At 41.6% G+C, this 26,118-nt stretch overlaps 1 protein-coding gene and 1 long non-coding RNA gene across 3 annotated transcripts in view; one reads left to right on the top strand and one right to left on the bottom strand.

Annotated features, from left to right (window-relative positions):
* The window catches only part of LOC127482915 (uncharacterized), a 29,065-nt gene that overhangs the window by 224 nt on the left and 2,723 nt on the right, over window positions 1-26,118 (top strand). For both annotated transcript variants that reach the window (XR_007908834.2, XR_007908835.2), the window contains exons 2-3: window positions 14,866-15,020; window positions 16,262-16,382. This is a non-coding gene — a long non-coding RNA (uncharacterized lncRNA). The remainder of the gene's footprint in view (window positions 1-14,865; window positions 15,021-16,261; window positions 16,383-26,118) is intronic.
* P3H2 (prolyl 3-hydroxylase 2) overlaps window positions 6,840-26,118 on the bottom strand; it is a 165,795-nt gene continuing 146,516 nt past the window's right edge. Inside the window, exons 9-15 of the mRNA XM_002716510.5 lie at window positions 21,195-21,322; window positions 20,565-20,660; window positions 19,861-20,011; window positions 18,917-19,034; window positions 17,910-17,985; window positions 13,333-13,473; window positions 6,840-7,884 (exon numbers count right to left, since the gene is read on the bottom strand). Of these exons, the coding sequence (XP_002716556.3) occupies window positions 7,792-7,884; window positions 13,333-13,473; window positions 17,910-17,985; window positions 18,917-19,034; window positions 19,861-20,011; window positions 20,565-20,660; window positions 21,195-21,322 (803 nt within the window). The 3' untranslated portion in view covers window positions 6,840-7,791. The remainder of the gene's footprint in view (window positions 7,885-13,332; window positions 13,474-17,909; window positions 17,986-18,916; window positions 19,035-19,860; window positions 20,012-20,564; window positions 20,661-21,194; window positions 21,323-26,118) is intronic.

Below are 26,118 nucleotides of genomic sequence, written 5' to 3'. Positions count from 1 at the left end.
AAGTGGCTCACTGGTGCTTCAAAGCAGAGTTCCTGGTACAGGGAGCAACATCTGATGTACTTTATTACCCTTAGAGACAAAAACACATCAATCAGAGGCCAAACGTCTGGAAGAAAAAATTTGTACCCTGTGCTCAGCCCTGCGGCCTGGAAGTTCAGAGAGGCTCAAAATGCTCCCTGTGAGGAAGCCAGAGCGTGTCTGAACACAGCTTTAATCGCACCTGACTGACTCAGAGCAGCAGCAGCAACCACCTCTCTGGAGACAGGCTCCTTCTTCTGGGTTTCCACTGGGGTGTGGAGGAGGGGGCGAGACTTGGGCTTAAAGCAGCTCTTACAGACTCCTGTCTGCCATGCATTCAAAAGCTCAAAAATGGACACAACTGTAAAATGTCCTTAGAACATGCAGCCACCTCTTTATTGGAGAGCTGAAATCCACTGTAAATTTCACTTCTGTCAAGTTATTTATTTGCCCTGGGTTCCCTTTTTCCCTGTATTCCAACAATGATCCAGTCCACTGAGGTGATGTTAAAAGTCTAATAGCTCCCACTCTAAATGACCAAGGCAGCTGAGCATTCTCTCTGGAGTCCTCACTGTTCCCACAGTGCTTTCCTGGCCTCTCTTCACTTGGCACTAAGTAGTTAAATGCAGAACAAGTTGCAAATTAAGGCCACTCAGAAGCCAATTGTGCCAAAAAATTGTTGCTACACCTTTATCTTGGGTACAGAGGGGGAAAACCCTAAGTAGTCTTTATTTAATTACCAATATTAACTTCAAAGAATTATAATTCTAGTTCATATTATCTTGTGAGAAAAACATGTCCTGAAACTCTGAACTTCAAGTATAGTAAAAGCATTGGTGCCTGTTTAGTGAGTGTTGCTAAACACTGGAATATCATGAGAGACCACAACATTAGTCTGGTGACCAGAAGCCTTGAAGTTGGCTTCTGAGCCCTGGGGACTCTATAATTTATTCCAAGTCTAAGGAGTATGATTGCCTAAGACCTTCAAAGGCATCTGCAAAGTTCAGCAAACCAAAAAACAGGTACAGAGAACAAACAAAATAATTGTGATTGGACACTTGTTGCGTAATGTCCTATTTGACACTTCGGTTTTAAAACAGGCAAATTAGCCCCATTAACTCCTGCTAAAGATGGTTTGCTTCCAGTATTCCCAAGGATTCTGAAGCCTGTTCCCTGTTTGACATTGGAAGACACGTCCCTAATATAGCATTGCATGGTTTTCTGGCTTGGTTGAAAGACCGACTCAGTTTACCAAATGCTTTAGGCTTTCCAGACAACCCATCTCTGGACTGGAAGATATCCTTCATTCACATATATTTCTGACATAAAGGTGCAGGGTTTGAGTGAGTGGGCTGGTTCCAGGATTCTAGCCAATGAATGGTAGAAAGTTTCATGGACTTAAGTGCAGAGGGAAATACTGTGGGCAGAGACCACTGACTTTCTTCAGAGTGCTGGGCTTCCTTCAGCCATTTCTGACACAGGCTGCTCATTCACTTTGCAATAGGAAGCATGATCCTTGAGGGCTTCACCCCACCCACTTAAATAATACCTCCCTTGCAAAGGAAGAAAATTAAACTTCCTCTTTACCTGGTATTTATTGGGATTTTCATAGCATTCATTAAAGTACTTTCCCAAGGCAATCTGCAAAAAGATCTCATTCCATTCCCCCTCAAAATACCAACTTTAATATGAACTCTCCCAACTTCTTTTAAGGCTCCATCTTTTAGAAACCAAGAAACCATCAAGTTCATATTCAACACTTTTCAGTTGAGAGCATTGTGGTGAAATGAGAGGTCATGTGGCACATTTCTACTTGTTATTGGCAGAACATGTCTTCAAGACACCTTCTCTTGAAACCTTTCTCTGTCTCCAACCACTCCCTTCTCTGAACTCACATGGCCTTTTCTGCCTACCTCTATCATAATCCTTCTACCACGGCATTTACTCTGCTTATAGTGACTATTTGTTTATGCATATTTTTCTGCTATACTTTGCGTTCCTTAAAACAAGGGAGGGGATTGTGTTCGCTGGAATATTTCCCTAAGTCCACTACTAAATAACCGCTCAGAAACTATCTTAGGGGTGAATTCATAAGTGACCAGAGCTTTACTATGCCACTTCTCTTGTGACTGTTCATTTTCCCCATTTATAAGATGATTGCATTGATGTGTCTCTCAAGATAATTATGTACTTACGTGTGATTGGCAAGTGTTTCAAGACCATAAAAAAAAGTGCCAACTTGTAAGTGCCAACCATGATTATAACCTTTTGAAACAATGGGGTATATAGTTAAGAAGTGAAAAAAGATGGAACACACAGCAGGGAATGTTTTTTTCCCAGTCCCCATTCCTATCCCCAATCATGACCACAGAGAAACTCAGAGATAAAAACACAAATTTGGAAGGAATGAAGAGGGTTGAACTAGAGTTTAGAGAGAATTTCCAAGACCTTTTGCCATAACAATGACATCAGGAAGGAAAGCACCTACGTCTGACAAGAGGGGCCCAGGGCAAGATTGTCCACAGATACAGGAGACTTCTACCAGTTCACTGCAGAAAAGGAGATTTGGGCGGCACCTGATCATATCTGTTCGACATTGTTTTGTCCTTCAAGAGTAAAAGATGAGAGAATTAGGAAAGGAACTGTGAAGGTAGAAAGGCTACCAAACTCAGCCCTATTCTGAATATCACAGGCTGGCCCACTTAAAGGAAGGGTGAGGTATGTCTTCTTCATCTCTTATTCCCCCTCCCCTAGCTGTGTCAAATGAAGTGCCAGAAAAGGTGTGTTGTAGGTAGAATAAACGGAGCACTCAGATTTCCCTCCCCACTGCTGTGTCAGGGAAAGAGACAGCAGAAACATCTTGCCTGTTTATTTTTATTGCGGTCCTTAACAAGATTTTTGAAGCCAAAGGTGACTCATTAACCCAACTTTTCTCATGGCTGATGACATCCACTGTAGAGCAAACCAGGATCAATGATAAGATTGTTCCAGACTCCACATTCCTGGACCTCAGAGGTCACAGCAGGCACAGAAAACACTGCGATTTAGAGGGAGGAGCAGGTGAGGGGAAGCTCTGACAGAATGTGTCCGCAGCTCTAACCAGCAGGGAGCTCCAAGAGTGGGTGCTGTTACTTGTCTCAATGTGTCTGAAGAAATCCATCAGGTCCAAAACAAAATGCGCCCTATGGCTCATGTTGGAAACATCGAATTATCTCGGAGTAGAGGATTTGTGGGTGGGCTGTTGGGACTATGTGGGAAGGTCACTTCACATCACAGCCCTCTTGGTAGGAGGTAGAGAGGGACGGGAACCAAGGGCTTGTGGTTTGGAGTTTTTGCCAAACGGCTCCTGTTTCTCCAAAGACTTCTGGAGGTGGGCGCAGTATAACTTTTTCCACTTCTCAGCCATACCATTGTCAGTCACCTAAGAATATTTAATGCTCTGGCAGAGGGAGCTAGTGAGGTGGCCTCCATTACCTCTTGTCTTGACGTCAGTGAGGGACTGGTTCCCTGTGGCTGTCTAATGTGAAATAATTCAGCATTTGTACTCCAATTAAAATTCATGGGTATATATTATTAAATGGTACTGACTCATTCCATGGCTTCTTCTCAACTGAGTAAGTGCCAAAAATGTTGCAGAGACGTTAATAATGAAGATTCCATTAAAACTGAGATTTCCTGGTCAAACAGTAATTCAGGGCCATGAAGAAAGCATTTCTCATGTCCAAACTGTCCCACTGTCCTGTGTCTGTCTTCTGAAGAAGAAACCCAGGTCAAGAATCTTTCTGCCTTTGAGAGAAAGGAAAATGCTACCATAACTAGAATCCTCTTTTCCTTTTGTGAACTTCATGAAACCACCACTGGGCACAAGTTATGAGCCCCAAAATGGAGCTAAGTCACATTGAATTATGCAATCCATATTCAATATTACTCAGAGGACAGAAGGGGGAATAAGCCATCTCTCATCACTTAGCAGGAAAATAAAAGAGGAAAAAGAATTTTCTTGGGGCTGGTGTTGTGGTGTAGCTGCTAAAGCCACCCCCTGTGATGCCTGCATCCCATATGTGTGACGGTTTGCGTCCTGGCTGCTCCACTTCCCATCCAGATCCTTACTAAGGTGCCTGGGGAAGCAGTGGCTTGGGCCCCTGCCATCCACACGGAATATCTGGAAGAAGCTCATGGCTCCTAGCTTCTGTCTGGCCCAGCCTGGCCATTGCAACCATCTGGGCAGTGAACCAGCAGACAAATGATCTCACTCTATCTCTCCCTCCCTCTCCTTCTTTGCAACTCTGTCCTTCAAATAAATAAGAGGAATCTTTTAATAAAACGTAGGAGATGGGATGGTTTGTGGGTGGGAGGGTGATTACCGGGGGAAGAACCGCTATAATCCAAAAGTTGTACTTTCAAAATTTATATTTATTAAATAAAAGTTTTCTATTAAAAAAGGTATTCTTGATTTTTCAAAACTCAAACTTTTTTCTTAACATCAATTTATACTTTTTAAGGATTTATTTATTTATTTGAAAGTCAGAGTTACACAGAGAGAAGGAGAGAGGTCTTCCATCTACTGGTTCACTCCCCAATTGGCTGCAATGGTTGCAGCTGCGCCAATCCAAAGCCAGGAGCCAGGAGATTCTTCCGGGTCTCCCACACGGGTGCAGGGGCCCAAGGACTTGGGCCATCTTCTACTGCTTTCCCAGGCCATAGCAGAGAGCTGGATTGGAAGTAGAGCACCCAGGACTCAAACTGGCACCCATATGGGACGGCTTTACCTGCTACGCCACAGAGCCGGCCTCTATACTTTTATATTTAATAGGCCTGGGTGCATGGCTGAGGGAGAAATGCTCCAGGAGTTTTCTTCTCCTCTCTGACTCAAAAGACTGAACATGCAGCTACATATGGATGTTCTGAGCTGAGTAGCTGAAGGCAATCACTTTGAAGTTTTCCGTTTCTTCATTTGCAAAATGGGCATTATGATCTGTGCCCAGTATATTTTCCAGACTCCCTACCAAATCAATAAGCTCCATGTTAGACACATTTGAAAAGCAGTTGAAAACAACAGTGCTGCGTACTGCAGGCTTTTGACACAAGGAAGAGGTAGTCAGCGAAACAAATGGGAGCTCCCCAAGAGACACAAACGAAGAGTATTGGACATAAAGACAGGGCTGTTTAGCATGGAGTGGCTCTTGTACATGCAGCACTTTTGCATGAATCAGAGAAATGCTCCCCTACTGAAGAGACCCAGGCCTGCACACTGCCGTGGAAGTACCATCTTGGAACACATACTGAAAAGCATCCCTTCCTGTAGGTGGAGGATGCCCAGTGCCGGGATCCCAGCCCCCATATACCCATGCCAAGCATTCATGCACAACCCAATTCAACAGCCCTGGCCGTAGCCCTACTTCTGCCTGCCCCAATTCTGGAGCCATAGGATCAACTTTGATCCTAAGCTTGCTTACACAGAGAAAGATAAAAATGAATGGTGATTTCTATGGCCTCTTTCAGCTCTAAGATCTACAAAAATCCTATTGGGCCTTTACCATTCTTCTATCAAAGATGAATTAGCACAGACTGTAATTTCTGAGCTTAATTTTTTAAAGTCATCCAATGATACTCTATAAATTTTTAAATGAAATAGTGCATGGTTTGATGTGAATCAGATTAAAAAGTAAATGTTTTGGTATATACATGATGCTCAGGTGTAAAGCAACATGGTTAACCTGCAGAACAGGAAGACCAGCTCTGCATTGTCAGCAAATGGCACAAGAGGTGGAAGTAACACAACGACGCCCATTGAGGCTTTCACCCGCTTTCTGTGGGACTGAATATCAGAATCAGCGCTGCGGTATCTGTCTCCCAGAGCACCCACTGCACCAAGGAAGCAGGCACTGCAAGGAGCTTCTGACTGTTTTCCTTGTTGATGCCTTGTTGCCAGAAAACAGAAATCAGATCCTTGCCCAGGTTCTCCTATCAGCAAGTCTGAGTGCCAGCAAGCTCTTCACAACAGCAGAGCAAACAAATAGCAATCCACCTTTTTAAAGCTCAGAAATGTCTTGCTGTAAGACTGAGTGCAAAGTTTTAAAATCACATACACATACAACGAAGTCATTCACAACTCTTGAAATGTTAGCAGAAACGAAGTTGTTCGTATTACGCCTATTTCTAAACCTAGTTTCGGTTTTGAACTTTATATGTTTCGTTTTGTATTTTCAGCAAGAATAAGGGCTTCTGGGAACAATGACCACCAAGTAAGTCATTTTCAGAGAAGGAAACTGAAGCTCACAAAGAGAAACAAGGTAGCTCCAGGTCACATAGCAGGGCGTATTTGATAGGGCTGGGATTATCATTGAATGCTCTTTCCACTCTCCCATGATGAAAATGTCACCAGAAGGTTTGGTGGAAAACAGATGGCACAATAAATCACTGCAACAGAATTTTCCAGTTTCAAAAGATGAATGTTTTTCCCACTAACTGAGATCACAAGCGGCAGAAAGATCTCACCTCCACCACTGCCCATCACAGAGGCAGGATCTCCCAGGGCTCCCCTGGGCTAGACCCACGCCAGCCCCTGCGACAGTCTTCCCGGAGTCCTCCTTAGGATACACAGCAAGAAGCACACACTCTGGTTTTTCAGCCCTCCTTGCTGACCACATCTGCTTCCTCCAAAGCAGTGCCCCTACCTCCCTCGGACCCCAAGTGCCTGCCAGCGGAACCAGCCACGGGCCAGTGTTGCTCCCAGGTTGTCCCAAAGGCTCCAGTGGAATCACACAAATCATCACCCAAAGACAAAGCAAACACTGAGGAGCAGAAAAATGAACACCAAGTTTTAAAATAAGCCTCCCTTTTATTACACAAATCAGACACAAGCACGAACCTGTGTGCTGGAGAGCAGCAATGAGCAAGGGTTGCCAAACTATATGCAAATGAAGATAGGCACCAGAAATCCATTTTTATTATTTAAATCCAAAACATCCCTGTTCATCACTGGACACCACTCACAGGCAACCTGGCAGCAGTGCCATGATCTTGGCAATTCAAGGGTTTTCTTGCAAAGCCACTGGGGTGAAAGAACATGCTACTTCAACCCCTACATGACCAACCGGTTTAAAGAAACAACTCACAGAGCAGGTCCTTCCCAGATCACTGTTGGGGGTGCACCAATCTTCCGGTGAAAGGGGATTCGAATCCCCAACAGTCCACCGAGGCCCGGGAGGAACTGGGGGCCCCTCGGTCCCGTACAGTCCTCACCAGAGAGGTTCCTTTCTAGAGCCTGGGTGAACCGATGTGTTTCTAACACCTGCTAGGGTATGGACTCCACCAGGGGCTCCTCACACCCAAAGCTGAGCCGACTCTGGGAAGATGAGGCTCACGGACAGGAGGCACTGAAACGCACAGAAACAGAAAGGCCTCCAGACGGAATCACATGCTGACCTCAGACTGGGAACAAGCAGAAGTGTTGCAGTGTCTCCAAGAATGACCTTCCTTTCTCTAGTTGAGCTTTTTTAGATCTGCAGCAAATGAAGAAAGTGTGTGTGTGTGTGTGTGTGTGTGTGTGTGTGTGTGTTCTGGGAATGGGGTGACTGGGCTTGGAGAGATGAATTGATGAAAAACCAGGACAGACTGAGCGAGGCAAAGCAACCATCCCTAAGAACAGAAGGGAGATTTAGTGACTCATATTAACCTATTAATTTATACCATGGCTCTGTACAAAAATAAAAAGGTTCTTATAAGATTAACAATTTAAATAAATATTTGATAGAACATTCTTTCTGATTTTTATAGCTCATCTTTGGGGTTGATATTCAGTTCATGATTCCCTTGCTGTTCTTGATCCAGGATTGCAATCACTTCATCAGCCTGTATTCGCTCCTGCAAAAAAGACAATTTACACATTTCTGTTAGCAGCATAATAATCAGTCCCAGCAGCAGCTGCTTCCTGAACACTTCCAGGCGTCCATCTGCACATGCGATCGTGCTAAATCCAGTTAAAGATTCAGCCACTCGTCATGTCCTGAGCAATTTATTTCCAAGGTTTCTTTTCCATAAAGAAGGCTTTTATGTCCAACTGCTTACCACCTACGATGTGTACATCTGCAACTCTGACCAGTGTTATAATTCACTATTGTTTCTCTATACACTCTGCTCTTCTGTGCATATTCTTTTTTCTCAGCAAAGCCCACCATTGCCCACCTGTTTCTCTTAAAAAGCTTGACCATGTCTTTTTGCTTGGAAAAGTCAAGTACTACTCTCCCTTCTGTCTCCTATTGCTTCCCTTTTCCTTCAATACACAATAGTGTTGCCTGAGTTTAGGCCAGCAGTGTTGGCACTATTGACACTGTAGTTTTTAAAAGATTCATTTTCTTAAAGGAAGAGAGAGAGAGAGACTCATCTATCACTGGTTTACTCCCCCCAAGTGGCAGCAGTGGCCAGGGATGGACCAGGCCAAAGCTAGGAGTCTGGATCTTCACCTGGGTCTCCCCGTGAGTGGCAGGGGCCCAAGTACTTGAGCATCTTCTGTTGCCCTCTCCTATCACAATATTAGCAGGGAGCTGGGTTGGAAGCATAGTAGGGTCTCGAACTGGTGTTCTGATATGGGATGAGAGGCTTAAGCCACTGTGTAGCAAATCTGGCTACACTATTGACACTTTAGATAAGAGAATTCTTTGTTGTAGGGGACTGTCCTGTGCATTCTGGGCTATTTAGCAACACCTCTGGCCTCTGTCTGCTACAGGATGGCCAGGAAAACCTCCCCCTAAGTCGTGACAACAAAAAAAAAATGTCTCTAGATACTGTCAAATGTCCCCTAGAGGAAAACACCAATCCTTGAGAACTACTGCTTTGGGATTCATATCCTAGTGCAAATGCTGTTTCAGCAGCCTCCGAATTGATCATCCTGCCCATTGCTCACCCTACACGCTTCAAATGGATCCTGCTCACCTCTATCTGCCCAGGTCACTCTCCACTCTCTGCACCCAGCACTTTAATGAGTTCCTACTGCTTGAAGTCCCAGGTCCAATTTTCTTGGTGTGCAAATAAGGAGTGGCCCTAGTCACACCTCTCTTTCTTCCTCAACCTTACTTTGTTGTCTTCCATCTCCTCCACCTACTCAACTTCCTAACTCAGTTCAAAGTCTCTGTAGCAGCCCTCTCTTTGGTCCAAGTAGGGATGAAGTATGCTTCTGTGTGCCCCTATCATGGTCTCTGTCTTCTCTTACCTTTCACACCAGCCAATAGCAAGTCTGGTTATTCTACCCCTAAACTGCATCTCAAATCTTCCACAGCCTCTCACCTTATCTCGTGTTACCCTAGTCCAGAAGTGGGGAACATCTGGCCCATGGGCCATGTGAGACCCATGAAATAATTTGTTCTGGCCATCCCAAGGCAACTGCAGGTGGATTCACAACTCAATAAATCTACAGCAGGCTACTGTGTAAGCTAATAATTTGCATGGCCTACATGTGATGTTATAAATATCCCCCTAGCCCTGCTATTCTAAGCCCATGTAATAAGTAAAACACTCTTTTGTATCCTGTAACTCCCAGAACTTGGGCAAGTGACCAGGAAGACTACAAAGATTTTCCCATAGCTAGAATAAAATCCATGTTTCTTTTTAAGAAAATTTACTTATGCATTTTTGTTTGAAAGGCAGAGATAGAGACAAAGAGACAGAGATCTCACATTTGCTGTTTCACTCCCCAAATGCCTTCATCAGCTGGGACAGATTGAAGGCAGAATTCAGGAACTCAAGCAAGGGGCTTCCGTTCACTCTCTCTCCTGCATGTTGTGTCCCAGCCCACCTGGCCTGTGTGCCTTCTGACCCTACACGCTCCCTCTTGTCTCCGGAGCATTGCAATATGTCCTCTGCCGGGAGCACCCTTCTCCAGGTGTTTCTCTTGGTCAGCTTCTCTTTGTCCCTGGGTTGCAGCTCACATGGCACTTGTTCAGAGAGGCCCCAGAGTTCTCCACTCCTGCCTGTTACTCTAGTGTCAGTTATCTTGTTGAATCTTCCCCACAGCATCACACACGATATGATAAACCTCTCAAGTATTATACTTGTTTACTTGCTTAGTGCCCATCACCTTCTCCTAGGATGTGGGCCCTGCCACCGCTGGGAATCTTACCTGTTTTGTCACTGCCACATTTCTAGTGCCCAGAAAAGCAACTGACATTTGGCAAGGACTCCATGAGACTTGATGAATAAGCACATAAGTGAACGAAGGGTTTCTCTGCCTACAATGCCTCACCCTAAAGAAACCTTACTCATCTTTTAAAGTTTATTTTCCTGACCTCTTCTGCAGATCCCTAAACCATGCAATTGTTCCTAATGATTCCTACTGAACTTCGCTTTGTGCTTTAATTACTTGGGTCCCTGTATCATATCCATAACTTGACTTTACGCTCCTTGAAAATTAGGGTTATATCTTACTTAGTTTGTATCCCGTACAAGTAGTCCCTGGAACAGTGCCTAGCATAAAAAGTAATAAAAATAACTATTTTATGACTTGAAAAGACAGCCCCTTGCAAGAATCTCTGATTGACAACAATATTGGTCTAACTGCAAGTAAAAGGAAAAGGGAATTGTTATATCTATGAAAAATATCTGAGTACTACTTTGTGAATATGGGAAGTATAATCTCAATGCTTAACAAACTGACAAATATACAAAGCTTTCACATCTGATGGCCACTGTGAGAACATAGTGCAAACATGTCCCACATGAAGGGAAAGAAATTCAAGAGCTGGGATTGATATACATGAAGCTTTTAACATCCTTGCATCCTTAAGAGTTTATGTTGTGAAATATTCCCTGAGAATGAGTGTCTTCCACTCAATCCACAGGGGTGGGCAATTGGCACATCAGCTGACACTAATTGAGGGGGCTGGCACCATGGCTCACTAGGCTAATCCTCTGCCTACAGCGCCGGCATCCCATATGGGTGCCAGGTTCTAGTCCCGGTTGCTCCTCTTCCAGTCCAGCTCTCTGCTGTGGCCTGGGAGTACAGTGGAGGATGGCCCAAGTGCTTGGGCCCTGTACCTGTCTGGGAGACCAGGAGGAAGCACCTGGCTCTGGCTTCGGATCGGCCCAGACTGCCGGCCACAGCGGCCATCTGGGGGGTGAACCAATGGAAGGAAGACCTTTCTCTCTGTCTCTCTCTCTCTCTCACAGTCTAACTCTGCCTGTAAAAAAAAAAAAAAAAGACACTAATTGAGGCACACCAGTATTGTATATCAGAAGGCCTGGGTTTGAGACCCAGCTCTGGTCCTGATTCAAACTTCCCTGGGTGACAGCAAGTGATGGCTCAAGTAGTCAAGTCACTGCCACCCACATGGGATACTCAGATGTCACTTTTCTATTTGGCCCTGACCCAACTATTCTGTGCATTTGGGGAGTGGAACAGTGGATGGAAGATCTCCCTTTGTCTCTGTCTTCCAAATAAACAAAATTAACAATTTGCAAAAATCATAATCTAAAATAAGAACAGGACTCTGCCAGCTCTAAAAACTTGCTTACGGGCAGAATTTCTTTACTTGGGGGTTCTATTTGAGAAAACACATGTAAACAAAGAACTCCCACACTTTGCTGCGTGTTAGAATCACCTGGGGAGCTTCTAAAACTCCCAATACCCAGATAAAACTCAGGCTTATTCATAATTCTGAGAGTAGAGTCCAGATGTTAGTCATTTGTAAAGATCACCAGGTGATTCCAATGTGTAGTAAAGCATGGGTAAAATCCCACAGGCTAAATTTTCTTTTAGACGCTGCAGAAGCACTTGCTATTTTCTGCTTTGGCCACTAGATGTCGCTACTGCATGAGGACTGGAGAAGTTCCCCAGTACTTTTCCATCAGTGGAGCGAATTTTGCAGACTAGGAAAGAGAAACTCACTTGGATAAGACAATTCCTTGAGTCGAGATGCTGAATGATAAAATAGATTAAATGTTTCTTGAATTGAATTCTAAAATAGTGAGCGGATTTCTCAACAATTTGTTATGTTTACGATCTACACATTTACCTAGATTCTTGCTATTGAAGCAGTGTTTTGTGGAAATGCTTACCTTTTGGAGGTTGACAAACACACAGAAAAAAAGGAATTACGGGAGGAAGAAATTGTTTAAAGCCCGCTGAAGCTTTCAGGAGTCAGTTCTCTGTGTTATCTGTATCAGGACATTCTTTCTATGTTTGGCCATCATTTTATTTACTTGAAAGAGACAGAGAAAGAGAGACATCTCCATCCACTGTTTCCCCAAATCACCCCAACCACCAGGTCTGGGCCAGCCGGAAGCCAGGAACTCTAAGCCAGGTCTCCCACGTGGGTGACAGGGATCAAGTATTTGATCTTTCACTTGCTGCCTCCCAGGGGCATTACCAGGAAGCTGGATGGGAAGCAGAGGTGGAACTCGCTCCCAGCACTCTGATATGGGAAGCGGGCACCCCAAGTGATGGCTTAACCCATGCACACACTGTCCCTTGAGTGGGATTTTTTCATCAACAGTCAGTGCTAGAGAAGACTCAAGTCTTCCAGTTTAGTCTCTGTGGTGTCTCCCAGGGTCAGCATTCCATGACAACTTGGGCTTCTATTAAAGGTGTCCAGTTAGTACTCCCAAAACACAGAATTCTACCAAGCAGTGGTGGTGACTACTAGACAATTATTGCTTGTATAGGGGCCACATTTTAATCCAAGGGGCTCTCTGCTCATTGTTCTTGAGCCTTGTGTCAGTAGCTTCGCAGAGACTCTGTGTTACCTTCCATCCCAGGATATCCAAGAGAATGAAATCCTTGTCTAATTGTTGCCAGCTCCTTCAAATATAATAGTATTTTAATATTTAATTGAATACAAGTCACAGATAATAGCTTTCCGTTGCCCTCACCTTGTCCCCCACGTGTTTCATAAATTATCCAGTGCTTTTAAAAAATGATTTGTTGAGGAAATAATTCATTGTTGCTAGTGAGCGGCAGGAAGCACTTCCTCTCTCCTGGGGCTCCAGTTTGCTGATAAGCTCCAGAGAAATCCGTGACAGCCAACTATTACCGGCACGTCTATTTCTGCAAACATCCTCCCTTACCAGAACTCCTCAAGGCCCCTTGTCTTTCTCGGGTCCACACTGCAAGCATTTGGTGTGTAATTGCTAGGTCGTGAGTGTGACCAGGAAGATGCTCTTGCTTAGTACACAGTACCAGCGTTGGGAAGCAGAAAGAATTCTGTAGACGTTTTGTTGATCCCTGAGGTCTACGGACTTTTTTTTTTTTTTTTTTTTTTTTTTTACTAAAGCAGTCCATGAATCAGGTCCCATGGCTTTCCAGGTGTGTCAGGCACTTACCAGTTCTCTATAAAGTGGGTCCAAGGTAAACCACAGAGCCACAGCACACCTCTGGCCCCTGGTGACAGCCTTCACCCCATGTGGGTTCTCTCCTCCAGACGAGAAGCTGATCATACGTCCGCACTTGGGTTTGATAGAGGCCTGAGAAAGAAAGTGAAAATTAGACCTTCAGTTCTTACAACATGGGCGTTTATACAGCTGTGCCCTTCTCTGGCCTTCTATGGGATTATTTGGGTTAAACTCTTAAAGGTTAATGGAATCCTGGCATTAAAGCAGATACGGAGTGTATCATTTTTTTTTTTTCATCTGCAAAACAAAGATAAGGTCAAAATAGTATCTTCCTCAGAAAATATATTTTTAAAGATTCATTTATTAATTTGAAATTCAGGGAGAGAGAGAGAGAGAGAAAGAGAAAGAGGAGAGAGAGAGAGAGGTCTTCCCTCTGCTGGTACATTCTCCAGATGGCCACAACAGCTGGTGCTGGGCCAGGCTGAAGCCATGAGCCAGAAGCTTCATCCAGGTCTTCCGTATGGGTGGGAGGGGCCCAAACACTTGGACCACTTTCCTCTGGTTTCCTGAGGCCTTAACAGGGAGTTGGGTTGGAAGTGGAGCAGCCAGTACATGAACTGGTGCCCATATGGGATGCCAGCATTGTAAGTGGTGGCTTTACCTGGTATGTCATACCACCAGCCTAAGTAAATAATTTTTTTCAAGTAAAATGTATCTTACACATAGTAATTTCTTGATACCTGAGATGTTGGTAGCCCACAAATTCCAAGAAGGCAAAGGTTTCTGCTTCAATTTACTTCTTTAGCTTTAGCACAGCAAAGCAGTCATATGTAATGTAGGTGTACATTTAATAGTTGTGAAATTAAAAAGAAATCACGAGAACAACTAAAGTGTCAAAAGTTTCCATTATTGAGCTAGGAGGTCAGGTGGGTATCCTCCAGTTCCTTAATTCTACATGTATGGGTCACAATTCAAAAAATTTTCGAAGTCAAGTCTAATCCCATGTGATACTTAATTGTTTCTACCATATTCCTGCCCAGTGGTGATGTCAGCATTGCTTGGACAGCTCCAGTGATGAGAGCACACTATCCCTTAGGGTGATGTATCCCATGGCCACTGCATGTTTTTGAGATGATTAACACAGCACTTCCAAGTTATGTGCATTGCTCCGGTAGAGCTGTCCACTAATGTTTAGGTAGAAGAATGCTATGAGGGAAAAAAATGATAGAGCTGGGGTCACTGAACCAGAGTATAAGGTCAGACAAGCACGATGTTCAAGTTAGGTGAGCTTACGCAACTGAATGGTAGGAGCCTTGCTCCTCTGTCGGAGAAGTGTCTGGTAGAAGAGTAAGTTTTCTTCCTTTGGAAATAACACAAGACTCACTCATGCCATAGTACTTCTTAGTAAAGGAAGAATCAAGAGTGTATGAACCATCCTAATGCTGCTCTAACAATCCATTACTGAATTGTCTTGGGTGGACATGTGAGCATCAGGTGAACCTTTGGCTTCTTTCTGTATCACAGGAGATGACAGTGTTGCTTCACTGATGGCCTCAGGAGAAATATTTGACAATTTTTCTGAAGACCCTGAATTCTATGTAACATAAATACCCCAAGTTTGAGAGACCACATATGGAGGGTCAGGAGCTGGTGGGGAATTCAAATAATCAGAGACCCAGGTGAGTGCCAGTGTGCATGTGTGTGTGTGCGCGCGTGCATGTGTGTACGTGTGTATAAATGTGTGTAAGTGTGTGTGTGTGCGTGTTCATGGCCTGTAGAGAAAAGCAATCACTCTCTGGTAAGTGTTCTGTTCACAGTAATTGCAGAGAAATATTTTTTGTTAGAAAGCATGGGTTTTTCATTAGCATCTCTATCAAGGTGACCTTTCTGATGGAAATCTAGAGTTTACCCCTGCTGGGGCCTTTGGTAACAATCTGATTCTGCTTTCCAGGAGAGAGAATTTCTTGTATATTTCCACATAGAGAGAGCAAAATTAATCACATTTTAAGCCTCCTATGAAGTAGGATGAAAACCAACAACCTTTCCCAGTAAATGGCCTTGGGAGTCGCAGTTTCATGTCCTCTGGGCGGCTGGCTCCGGGCTGCTGCTGGGACTCACCTCAGCACAGGCGGCCACTGCTTCTCCGTGCCTGCTTACCAGGGCTTCTGGGCAACATCCCACCCCCTAAAAATCCTGTGTGAGCAAATGGAGTGCTTTCTTTCTGATGCGATTGGAAGTATATTTACATGTGAAGACATTTGGCAAGTTTAGGAAAAGCAGCTATCAAGGGTCTGGCACAGTTGGTACTGAGTGCAGGCATGTGGGTTCCCAAGTCTGTCTAGGACCAGCCTCATCATATAGGCTGTTCCACCGCTGGGATGTGGAAGAATAAACAAGCCCAAGGAGCATGGCTCTATCCGTGTTGTTTCGTGGGGAAATATACCTTGTAGCTGAGATGGATCATGGTGAACACATGTTTTTAACACAGCCTCATTCATAACGAATTGGTTTTTATGAAATAAATGGAGTTCTTTGAATTTTATCTTCTTAAACTTGCACACAGAAAGCAAAAGCCTATAATTCTCACGTCTCACAAATAAATGCTATTAATGGAAAAGAACCCATGTCTCTCCCAAGGATGCTATATTCCAAGTAGGATTTCTAAATATCTATTTCACTTTTCCTCTAACCAATGGTTAGGAGTCAAGGAAACATTTATGATGTAGTTGTCTTCAACAAATGTAAATATTTAGCCCACCATTCAGTTGATTATACAATTTCCAGATTTTTTCCAAAGGAAGAATTTGGAAGACTTCACTTCCTGGTATCATCACCGGTTAGGTTATTTCCTACTTCATTCATCCATCTGAAGTCATAAAAGGAAAGCAGAAAGGAAAGCTATTGTTTTTCTTTCTCTTAGGACTGGTATGTATTCCCTCCTTGTTGGGATTGGTAGAAAAAGGGAAGGACATGAGAGCTGGCTTAGGGAAGAATTGTGTCTACCCAGAAAATGTCCTGAAACTCGGCCATACGCAAGAATAGTAAGTATCACTGATTTGGGAAAATATTCTCAAATTGAGACTTTTGGGTTTAAAAAGTATGTAAAATCAATTTGTCATTTTCTTGGGGGCATGGAAGAGTTTGTTTCAGGAAAGAATCACAGATTAATTTCACTATTAAAATTGTACAGTTTTGGAAGGAGAACATTATCTGTTTTTGCATCTTTAGAAAACAGCAGTCAAGTTAAATTGAACAACTAGAGAAATAGTCATACACATTATTACAGGCATTGCTTGCTCTCAAACATCGAGCATTTCCAAATACAGCCACTAGATGGAGTAGAAGCAAAGAAATATTTTACACCTGTTTCCATTTTAGCAGTCATCAGAAATCAAGCTCTTCCAAGTAAGGACTTTGTGTAGGGGTTTTAATTCCAATCCAGACTACTTATCTTGATAAAGCTTTGCAGATTATAAAGCATGAAACTGCTTTGACATTAATATTTAAGTTTTTCACAATAAAGTGTGAAGCATCATGATTTTTTAAACATGCACTATTGTATTTGATTCTATGAAATACTTTTTCCTGAGGATAACAATATTTCTGAGAATATTAAGGAGAATCACTGTAGGAATCACCTTAAAAATAGTAATATTTAGTTTTTTATATTACCTGCATATGCCAAGTACTGTGTCACGAATATTATATGAATGTTTCTTTATTGAGAGAAGTGTACAAAATTCTGAAAAAAATTCATAGAAATTGGTAATATAATGCAAAACTTTGAAGTTGATCACGTCATACATGCCCAAGTTATTTAGATTTGTGTGGTTGAGAAATAACACATAATCTGTAATTTGATTATTTACAAAATTGGACCTGTTTTTCTACCAATACAGATGGTTTTTGGTTTAAAAAAGAAAAGATGCTAAACATGATTTCTGAAGGCTAAGGAGGCTGGATTTTCAAAGGCATTGGTTTGCTTAGAAATATGGTGGTTGAATTTAACTTTTGACTCAGAAGTTTGTGTGTGAATCACTTTGCAGATGCACAATTGTTACAGTCACAATCACAGATATCTATTCATCTCTGTATACACATATGCATACTTGCATGCATATGTGCACATACATACACATATAATAATAATTTCGGTAACTAGGTTTGTGGAGGACAATGCTAAATCTAAGCACGTAGAACACCAGGTTACTCGACTGCAGACTCACTTGACTTTCCTTGGATTTTGCAGACATAGGGACCAAGGTTATATTTCTATCATGTTACTTGCAAGGAATCAGAAGATCTTGGTTCAAGTTCCAAGTCTAACACTAACTAGCTATGAGATCATATCGCTATACTTTGATTTAACAACCTATAAAGCGGCCTAGGAGACATTAATGCACTTTCCATTTTTAATATTTTATGATCTATAAATTATTAGGACTCTCTCCATCTCTTGAATTCTGGAGCTCAGAGGCATGTGAAATCCAATTGTCTATGGGTCCTTGGAAAAATGTTAAGACTGAGATAAAAATGCAAAATACATTTGCAGGAAGACGTTTACTTACAGTCACAGTTTTAGCATCCATCTCAGTAAATATGAACTCTCCTCCTTCAAAGTCATCATTCATATATAGGAGGGCACTATAAACAGAAAGGGGAAACCATTTATACTCTTATACTTTTATAGCAGCATCATTATAGAGTAGTGAAGACTGGTGGTGCTCTGAACATCCTGATATGTAATCGTACCTTTGAATTAGATATTGAAATAATTGACCTTGCAAACCCCAAAATCAGATATAGTTTATAGTCCTGAAGTATTTATTTATACTATGTGCATTAAAGTTTTAATCATATTTCAAAGCGCACCTTTCAGTAATCTAATTTAATCAGATTTCGTTTAATTTAATCTAGCTCTCTGAAGCTGCCCACTTTATTTATAACTCTCCTCTTCCTTTTAATAATGGTCAGTGTAAAGGGTATATTTTTCTCTTTAACTATTTGGAGAGTTCCTTGTGGTCAAGCCTAGACTTGTAGATAAATGGTGCTTAAGACATGTTTCTTAGTGGAGCACAATGTAGTGATAATTGACATACTATTATATACATGGTGAATACTGCACTCGACTCTTTACACACTAAAATATATTTCAATAACATAGGACATAATTTTCTTTTGAGTTTTATTGTCTGATTGATAAAATGAAGACATAGTTTCTCCTGGGTGTGAATAACATGAGTAGGTAAGTGGTATGATAAGATCCTGATGCATGTTGGGACACCACGCCCATGTGTTCTCTGACTAACAGAAATAGAACACAAACGGTATGTTTCAGTTAAGTCAAAGCAGTTAAAGTAAAATAGAAACTTAACGTTTTGCATTAAAACAAAATGGAAACTTTTTGGAAAAAGATGCAAAATCTGCATGATTTTCAGTTGTAGCAGCTGCTTCTGGAGATTCCTCGGCTTCATAGAGATGGACACAATGACAGGCATAATGGAGCAGCTTTCTAATCCCCTTGCTATTTAGCTGTTGGGTAAAAGCTTGGTCCTGGAGGAGGTGCTGGCTGTACCTATAGTCTCGGAATGTGTAAGCAGGGGGCTCTTTCCAGCATTCATTGGCCTCAGGATCCAACAGGCAATTGTCAGCATGGATGGGATGACTGAGATCATTTCTTCTATCCTGTTGACCTTCCAAGAAAGAGCAACAGAGAAACATGAGAAATGATGTACAAAAACTTCCAACAGAAAAACTGACAATGTAATTGTCTTCTCCTATCCCTGGCATCCTTCTGTAATTGTTGAAAGAAGGAAGGCAGAGAAGAACAGGTGGAAGAACAATAGACCAGCAGTCCAGGGCTTCTGGTATGAATTTGATGTGAAATCATGGGCAAATCACACTGGTGCCTTCAGCTGTGAAAGTTTTCTGAAATAAATATGATTACACACATTCTGTGCATTTCACGGGTTGCACTTCATGTGGGATAGCAAAAGAATGAGGAAGAGGTGAAAATGTAAAAACAAGATTTCAATGCAGCTGACATTTCACAAGTCTAGATGTATGAAGATGACATTACCATTATTCTGCTACCCAGGTGGACAGAAGAGACCATGTAGGGAAGAAATAAGAAGCAACAGAGTGGAAGAACACATCCTTCAGCCCTGTCTTTATCTTCTGTTCTTTCCCTCAGTCAATGTTTCTGGGCATAATGGGACTGTAATTCCCAGGTGTGGTTCCCTGTAAAGGGAAACCTAGAACTGAAAAGAACTTTTCCTCATGGTTTCAGAGAAATGGATTTGAAAAGGAAGTTATGCAGGCACAGCCTTCAGGGATGAAAATGGAGAAAAAGAAGGAAGGGAAAACTAAGAGTTTGTAAGTTTGCAAGTTTCTTCTGTTTTAGAAAACTAGAACTCCTTTAAAATATTAGTCCAAAATGTAATAGAGCTCAATTTGTGTTGTTTTCTTTCCCTTTGCATTGTGGGTGAAAGGGACCAAATTCAGACTCTGGGGGCTCACCAGACAGGGCTGTACGGCAGACCATGTGTGTATAGGAAAAATACAGGGTTGAATTCAGCATGAAATAGGATTCTACGATTTTTCGAGCTTTCTCACTGATGTCGTAAAACAGCCGGGCACTCTTCAGTGGGACTCGGCCTTCATAACCAAACTGAAATGCAAGGGGGGAACAGGGAGATAACTTAGGAACCAGAAAGTGGCATGGAGGACAAAAAATTAAACATTAGATTTCAGTAGGCCTATATAGGCTGGTCATCTTTATGTTGACTAACGGGAATATTACCACATGGTTGCTTGTGGCATTTGGCTAGGGCAGGAGCCATTGAAATAAGCTCTTCCGAATAACAGAGGGAAAGTGGAAGGCTAATGGCTTCCTCCTGTCTTCTCTTCATTCCTCTCCAGCAACACTCCTTGTGTAGAGAAGCAGAACTTGCTTGGGTATATTTTCGCTATTAGGTCATGTGCCATCTGAAGAATAGCGATTGCATAATTCTGATCAGGCACAGGGTTAGCAAATGTAATGACTGATAAATTAGTGACTAAATGAAGCAATGATTTTTTAAAAAGGCTCCATTTCATACTGGCTCCCTCAATTGTCCTAATGGGTGTAGATTCTAAACTCTTCTCTTGTCTATATTTGCCATTCATAACAGTTCCTGCATTGACACTTAGGAATCCCAACCCAAAAGAAGCCAGGGCTTTACTTTGAGTGCTTTCAGCACTGTTGCACCTTCAAACTTCTCATTGGGTGTATGGGGTGAAGTTTTTCCTCTGTATCCATCACCAACAAGCATGATTCCCTGGGAGAAAAAACAAGATGTTATTTCATTGATTATAGCTGTGAATTGATTACATCTCTCTTTCCGCCTTGGCAGCCAAATCTAAGGACCAATGACAATGCTCCGAATGAACCCTATTCTATTCCAGGACCCTGTTATAATCATTCTTCCAACCCAAAGACTTAAAACAACTTTGTCTTCATGCTGCATTTTCATTATAAAACACTGTAGCCTTTCATGGAAATGATGACTATATTGGTAAATACTAGATTGAAATAAAAGGATTTCCCCAGTGACTTTATATGATGGGCAGACACAGTGTTATTGACTGCTATATTAGGAATTCAGCCTCTCCATACTCCAGGTTCCACCTGGAAAAATTAAAGTCACCCCAAGGCAAAAGCTAGCAACGAGCCCCAAACATTGAAGATCCTTCTCCTAACAAAAGTGTTGTTTCAGGTCTGGGTCCCTGGCTCCAAATGAGACAGGACCACAGAACTCTCAGGCTCAGGACAAGCCAGCAGAGTGGGGCTCACTCCTGCTTGCTCTTCTTACACTGGCCACGCTGTGGAGCTCCCGGCACTGTTCTTCTGACAGGACGTTATCCAGGAGAACGCGTTGAGTCCCGTTCAGTTGCTCTGAGTTGTAGACGAATGTGATGTTCTCATAGAGCAGAGGACCACCTGAGGAGACAGAGCACATTGCCTTCTGGTCAACTTTGTCTCCAAGGAGGGGTGCACAGAACCTTACAGTTTCCAATGTGCACTTGGGGAGAGTTAGTTTCCTCGTGAATATTTCAAAATGCAAAGATAAATTACCTGTTAGGAAGCTTGGCAGATGTAATATGAATTCAGGAGAAAGGCAGATGTCTTACCATCAGGTTTGCCTAAGTTGTCACAAAAATGTATTCTATGTATATGATATTTGCAGAAGAATAAATATTTTTTATTTGATTTCAGTGATGATCTCGAAAAAAATGGGCATCTGATAGGATTCTCCTTTCAAAAGAGCCACCCTCTCCACAGTCCCTAATTCACACCCCTCACACAGCACTGCAGAGTGACAGGCTTGTGTCATCCAGGAAAGATAAGAACACCACAGCTTCCCTGGTATCTACAGCCATGCATTCATCAGGCAACTCAGAGCCCCAAAGCCAAGTCACCGGATTCCTTCACCAGTCTGCATCCCATTATATAACTGATGCTAAGTGTTCTTAATTTGGGGACATTCTTCTCTATTCACTGGATGAAATGTTTAAGCTGTTTTTTTTCTTTTTTTTCCTATATAGGAGAGTTTTCCTATAGACAATTGCCTTCCCTAGAGAGAGCCCATATTTTAGAAAGTGGAAAAAAAAAAAAAATAGCTCCGCCAAGGTGCTTTAGAGGGAGAAGCAGATGCTTTGATGCCATTTTAAGGTTATGAAATTATGAAATCCAGATCTGACAAAGTCCATTACTTTGGGTGAGCAGGACTCATGAGCAAAGCTTCTGATGGTAATGAAAGCTTCAGATACAGCAAACAGCAAGCATCCTGAGACAGAAAGCTGAACAAAAGGGAACAGTGGTTTTCACTCTTTATAATTCTCCTAAGCGACCCAGGATGTGCTTGTCCATAATAAGAGCTCACCTCTGAGAGGTGGGCATGAGAAACGTGCATTGATGGCTGCTTTCTCACTATAAAGTGGACTTGTTGGGCTGGGGAAGAGTGTACTAGTCTCATTAGAACAAACAATTGACTATAGTCCATGAATAATGTAATATTAAAAGAAATAAATAATATTTCTGAATCTTGAATAATGTATGGCTATCTCTTATAGCAAATGTTTCCTAAGGAACTCTGGTGCTGACAAATTACTTTTACTCGAATACTGTATTCATATTTGCTGTCATAGATCTATGAATTCAGTATTTATTTTAATAGTTTTATACAACTATAATACCAAAACCAATTTACCATATTAAACAAAACCTAGGCCATACAATCAAGTTCAAAGTACAATATTAACAATAAGCTTAATGTTATTTTCCTGCAAATGAAGAGCCTTCATTTCACATGAATATTATACTCATTGGCCTCACTTGGGTTCTTTTGAGGCAATATCTCTTACAGAACTTTTGATGTGTAAAGACTTATTCTTCCCCTACCTTTTACTGTTGAAGCAATTATAACATCTTAGTGTATAATGATGAACTTTGGCCTTTATCAGGTATTAATATATTATTTATATGTTCATCCTACTTCATTCATTGCCTTTCTTCAACAATTGCAGTATTATCAATTGGTGACAATGTGACTATGATTGTACCATACTCACTGACACAGGAAATCTCAGGGCAACATTTGGTTATAATGTGGTCATTCAGATGAAACAGTAGTTGCTTGTCTTTGTTTTTAAGATTTGCATCAAAATTTATAAATAGAAGTTTTTAGATTCTAAGAATATACATTCAAATCCTTAGCATTAGTATTGTATCTTTTGGATGAGCAGAAAAATATTTATGTTTTTGTACAGTTCAATGTTTCTTGAATTTTGTCTGCTAACATGTTTTTGGGAAGTCCTTGGTTGAATGCAATTTAAAAGGACTTTGACTTCTTTGAACTTTTCTTTAAGAGGCAGAGAGAAACAGAGAGAGAGAGAGAGAGAGAGAGAGAGAAATCATCTGTTGGTTCACTCCCCAAATGCCCTAGATTACTGGGACTAGGGCAGGCCAAAGCTGTGAGCTGGGGACACAATCTATGTCTCCAACGGGTAGAAGGAACAAATGTTTGAGCTATTACCTGCTGTCTCCCAGAGTCTGCATGAGCAGGAAGTTAGGATGCGAGTGTCTTAACTATCATCTTAAGTGCTAGGCCAAATGCCTGTCCCCTTGAAACTTTTTGTATGTAAGCAGGCCATACAGTAATATCATATGCAGCAGTTCTCACCCCTAATTGAACATGCTGACACCTCCACACACACTATTTTTTTTTCCTTTCTTAAAATGGAAAGACTCTGTCTCCTAGCCTCCTGGTTCCATGCTCATGTATAATCTGCTTCCCACAAGTATGGATATGGCCTGGAACTTGCTTCTAACCAGTAGGAGGCAGCAAGGAAGATGAGATGTCACTTCTGTGATTGTGTTATCTAACACTATGATTTCTGTGTTAATAGCAGGCTCAGTCTAAAGCCTTCTCAGCTTGCATGGCTTCCTCTGGCCAAGAACCAACTGGAAACCAAAGGACCATGGTCCAGTAACCCTGTAAGAACTGAATTCCCATCTAAGTTGGAGATTCTTTCTGGTCAAGTCTCAAAGGAGATCCCAATACCGGTCAACAACTTGAATGAAGCCTTGGGAGAGTTTCTAACCAATGTATTCACCTAAGCGGTCCCCAGACCCTGACCTACAGAAACTGTGAAACAACAAATGAATGTTGTTGTTAGTGCTACATTTATGCCCTTTTCATGGAAATTAAACAAATAAACAATAGTAACTCTTTCTTGTCCCATAGAACACAATTTAGGAAATTTTGCTTAAATCTACATAGCTAATTAAGATTCATAGTCAAAACTGAGGCAGCTCTTCCTTTAAATATTTGGAAGCGGGAACTGCACATTCTACTACAATTTAGAAATATAAAATGAAATATTCCTTCAACAAGAAAGACTAGATACTTGCAGATTCATTGAAAAACACTTCCTAATATATTAAAAAATAGAACCCTGAAAGAGAGATAAAAGATTTAGTAAACTAGGTTGGTTTATGCTTTACCAAGTTTATACAGTTTTCTATGTTGAGGGTGTACTACTTCAAATATACTTAGGTTATTTACATAAAATGATTTCTAAAATTATTAAAATGAAAACATTTAGAAATGCACTTGTCACTCTTAAACTTTGTAGAAGTATTTGCAATTATTATTATCACTATTACTAAATCATTTAACCATGCCTGGAATACTGTGTTAAGTTCTGACTGAGAAATCTTAAGCATATCATGGAATATATTTAAAAGGGACTCCTGAGACATTAACCATTCCCTAACCATGCCATAAGCAATGTACAAAGATCAGGTGAAGGAACAGTATAATATAGAGTCCTAAATAGATCCAAACTAGTTCAGGGAGAATCTATGTTAGAAGTTTGCCTATCCTATATGGAGTTAATTAACCTAATTCTTAGTAAGTATTGAGATCCCCCCCCCCCCGTTCTACATATACATGTTTAAGCAAAAAAAAAAAAAAAAACCACACACACAATTACTCATACATAAACACACACACGAAAACAGTAAAAAATAAATACTGCCATTCAAAAGGGCGAGTCAATCAGCCTATTGATGACTAGTAGTACACCAGACAGAGGAAAACATTCAAATTAAAATAAAATGTAGGCCAACAAGTTGTGGTTCCTGGGTTTTGATTTAATGGCTTTGGCCAGCTCCTAACCACAGTTCAAGGAGATTTTTGTTAACAACTTAATTCTTCTCTCATTCACAAAATATGTGCCTGGCTCTGACTCTCCCATTGCACAAAACTGGAGTCATCCAGGAACGTCCCCTTCATACTCACTGCTGGTGGCTTAGGGCAAGCATTTTACCATAAACACCACAATTTCACACAAGACACCACAGGGGTGTGTACACTAACAAGACCTTTTATGAGTACAGCCCTTTATAGTTTACAAACGACTTTTTATGTTCATTTTAAAAAATTACCATGCTTCTCTTGGATCATAGGGATCAGAAAGATTGAGTGTCTAGTCCTCAATCACTGTGAGGAACATCAGACTAAGATAATCCCAGAAACTAATCCTCTTGATCCCAACTTCAATACTATTTCTACTGTATCCCCAGTGACTCTCAGATTAGTATCCAGCAAAACCTTGGGAACAATGGTGGTGGAAAATAGAATGTACAAGTGCCAGACATGTTTTTAGTAAGTTGCCATATATTTTCTGTGAAGTGCAGTCACTCTGAGATGTATGCGTGGGTTATTACCATCTTAATGTTACTAAAAAATCTAGCATGACTACTACTACACACTGTCATGGAACCAAAATAGATGAGAAGCTCTTCTTGGAAGATGAAAAGAGCTGAAATGTTATTTATTTTGTGTTGCATCTGGGTTTTCTGGTTGCAAAAATTGCCTCTACCTATCACTGCTCTTAATTTAGATCCTATTTAGGTTATTTGAAAACTGGCTAGAATGTTTTTCAGTGTAGAATCATATGAAAATATATGTGGTCATTGTCCCTAGTTCTTGTCACAGAACTCCTTAAAACCCTTGGGATTTCCCAAGTGATAGGAGTGCTTTTGTTGTTCACAACGATCGCTTTTTGATCATACCTGAGTTAAAACTGATGAGGTGACCTGGGCTATAGACCCTAGATGGACTTAGGATGGGGCTGGTCACCGGAAAGACCAAGTGGTTAGAAGGCTGGAACTTTGGGACTATGATGGGATGATGGCTGGAGATTAAGTTCCATACAAGCTCTTGATCA

Source organism: Oryctolagus cuniculus, chromosome 4 (genome assembly GCF_964237555.1).
Source record: "Oryctolagus cuniculus chromosome 4, mOryCun1.1, whole genome shotgun sequence".
NCBI classification, from domain to species: domain Eukaryota; kingdom Metazoa; phylum Chordata; class Mammalia; order Lagomorpha; family Leporidae; genus Oryctolagus; species Oryctolagus cuniculus.
The sequence above is the reverse complement of the archived record's forward strand: the minus strand, read 5'-3'. Positions and strand labels throughout refer to the sequence as shown.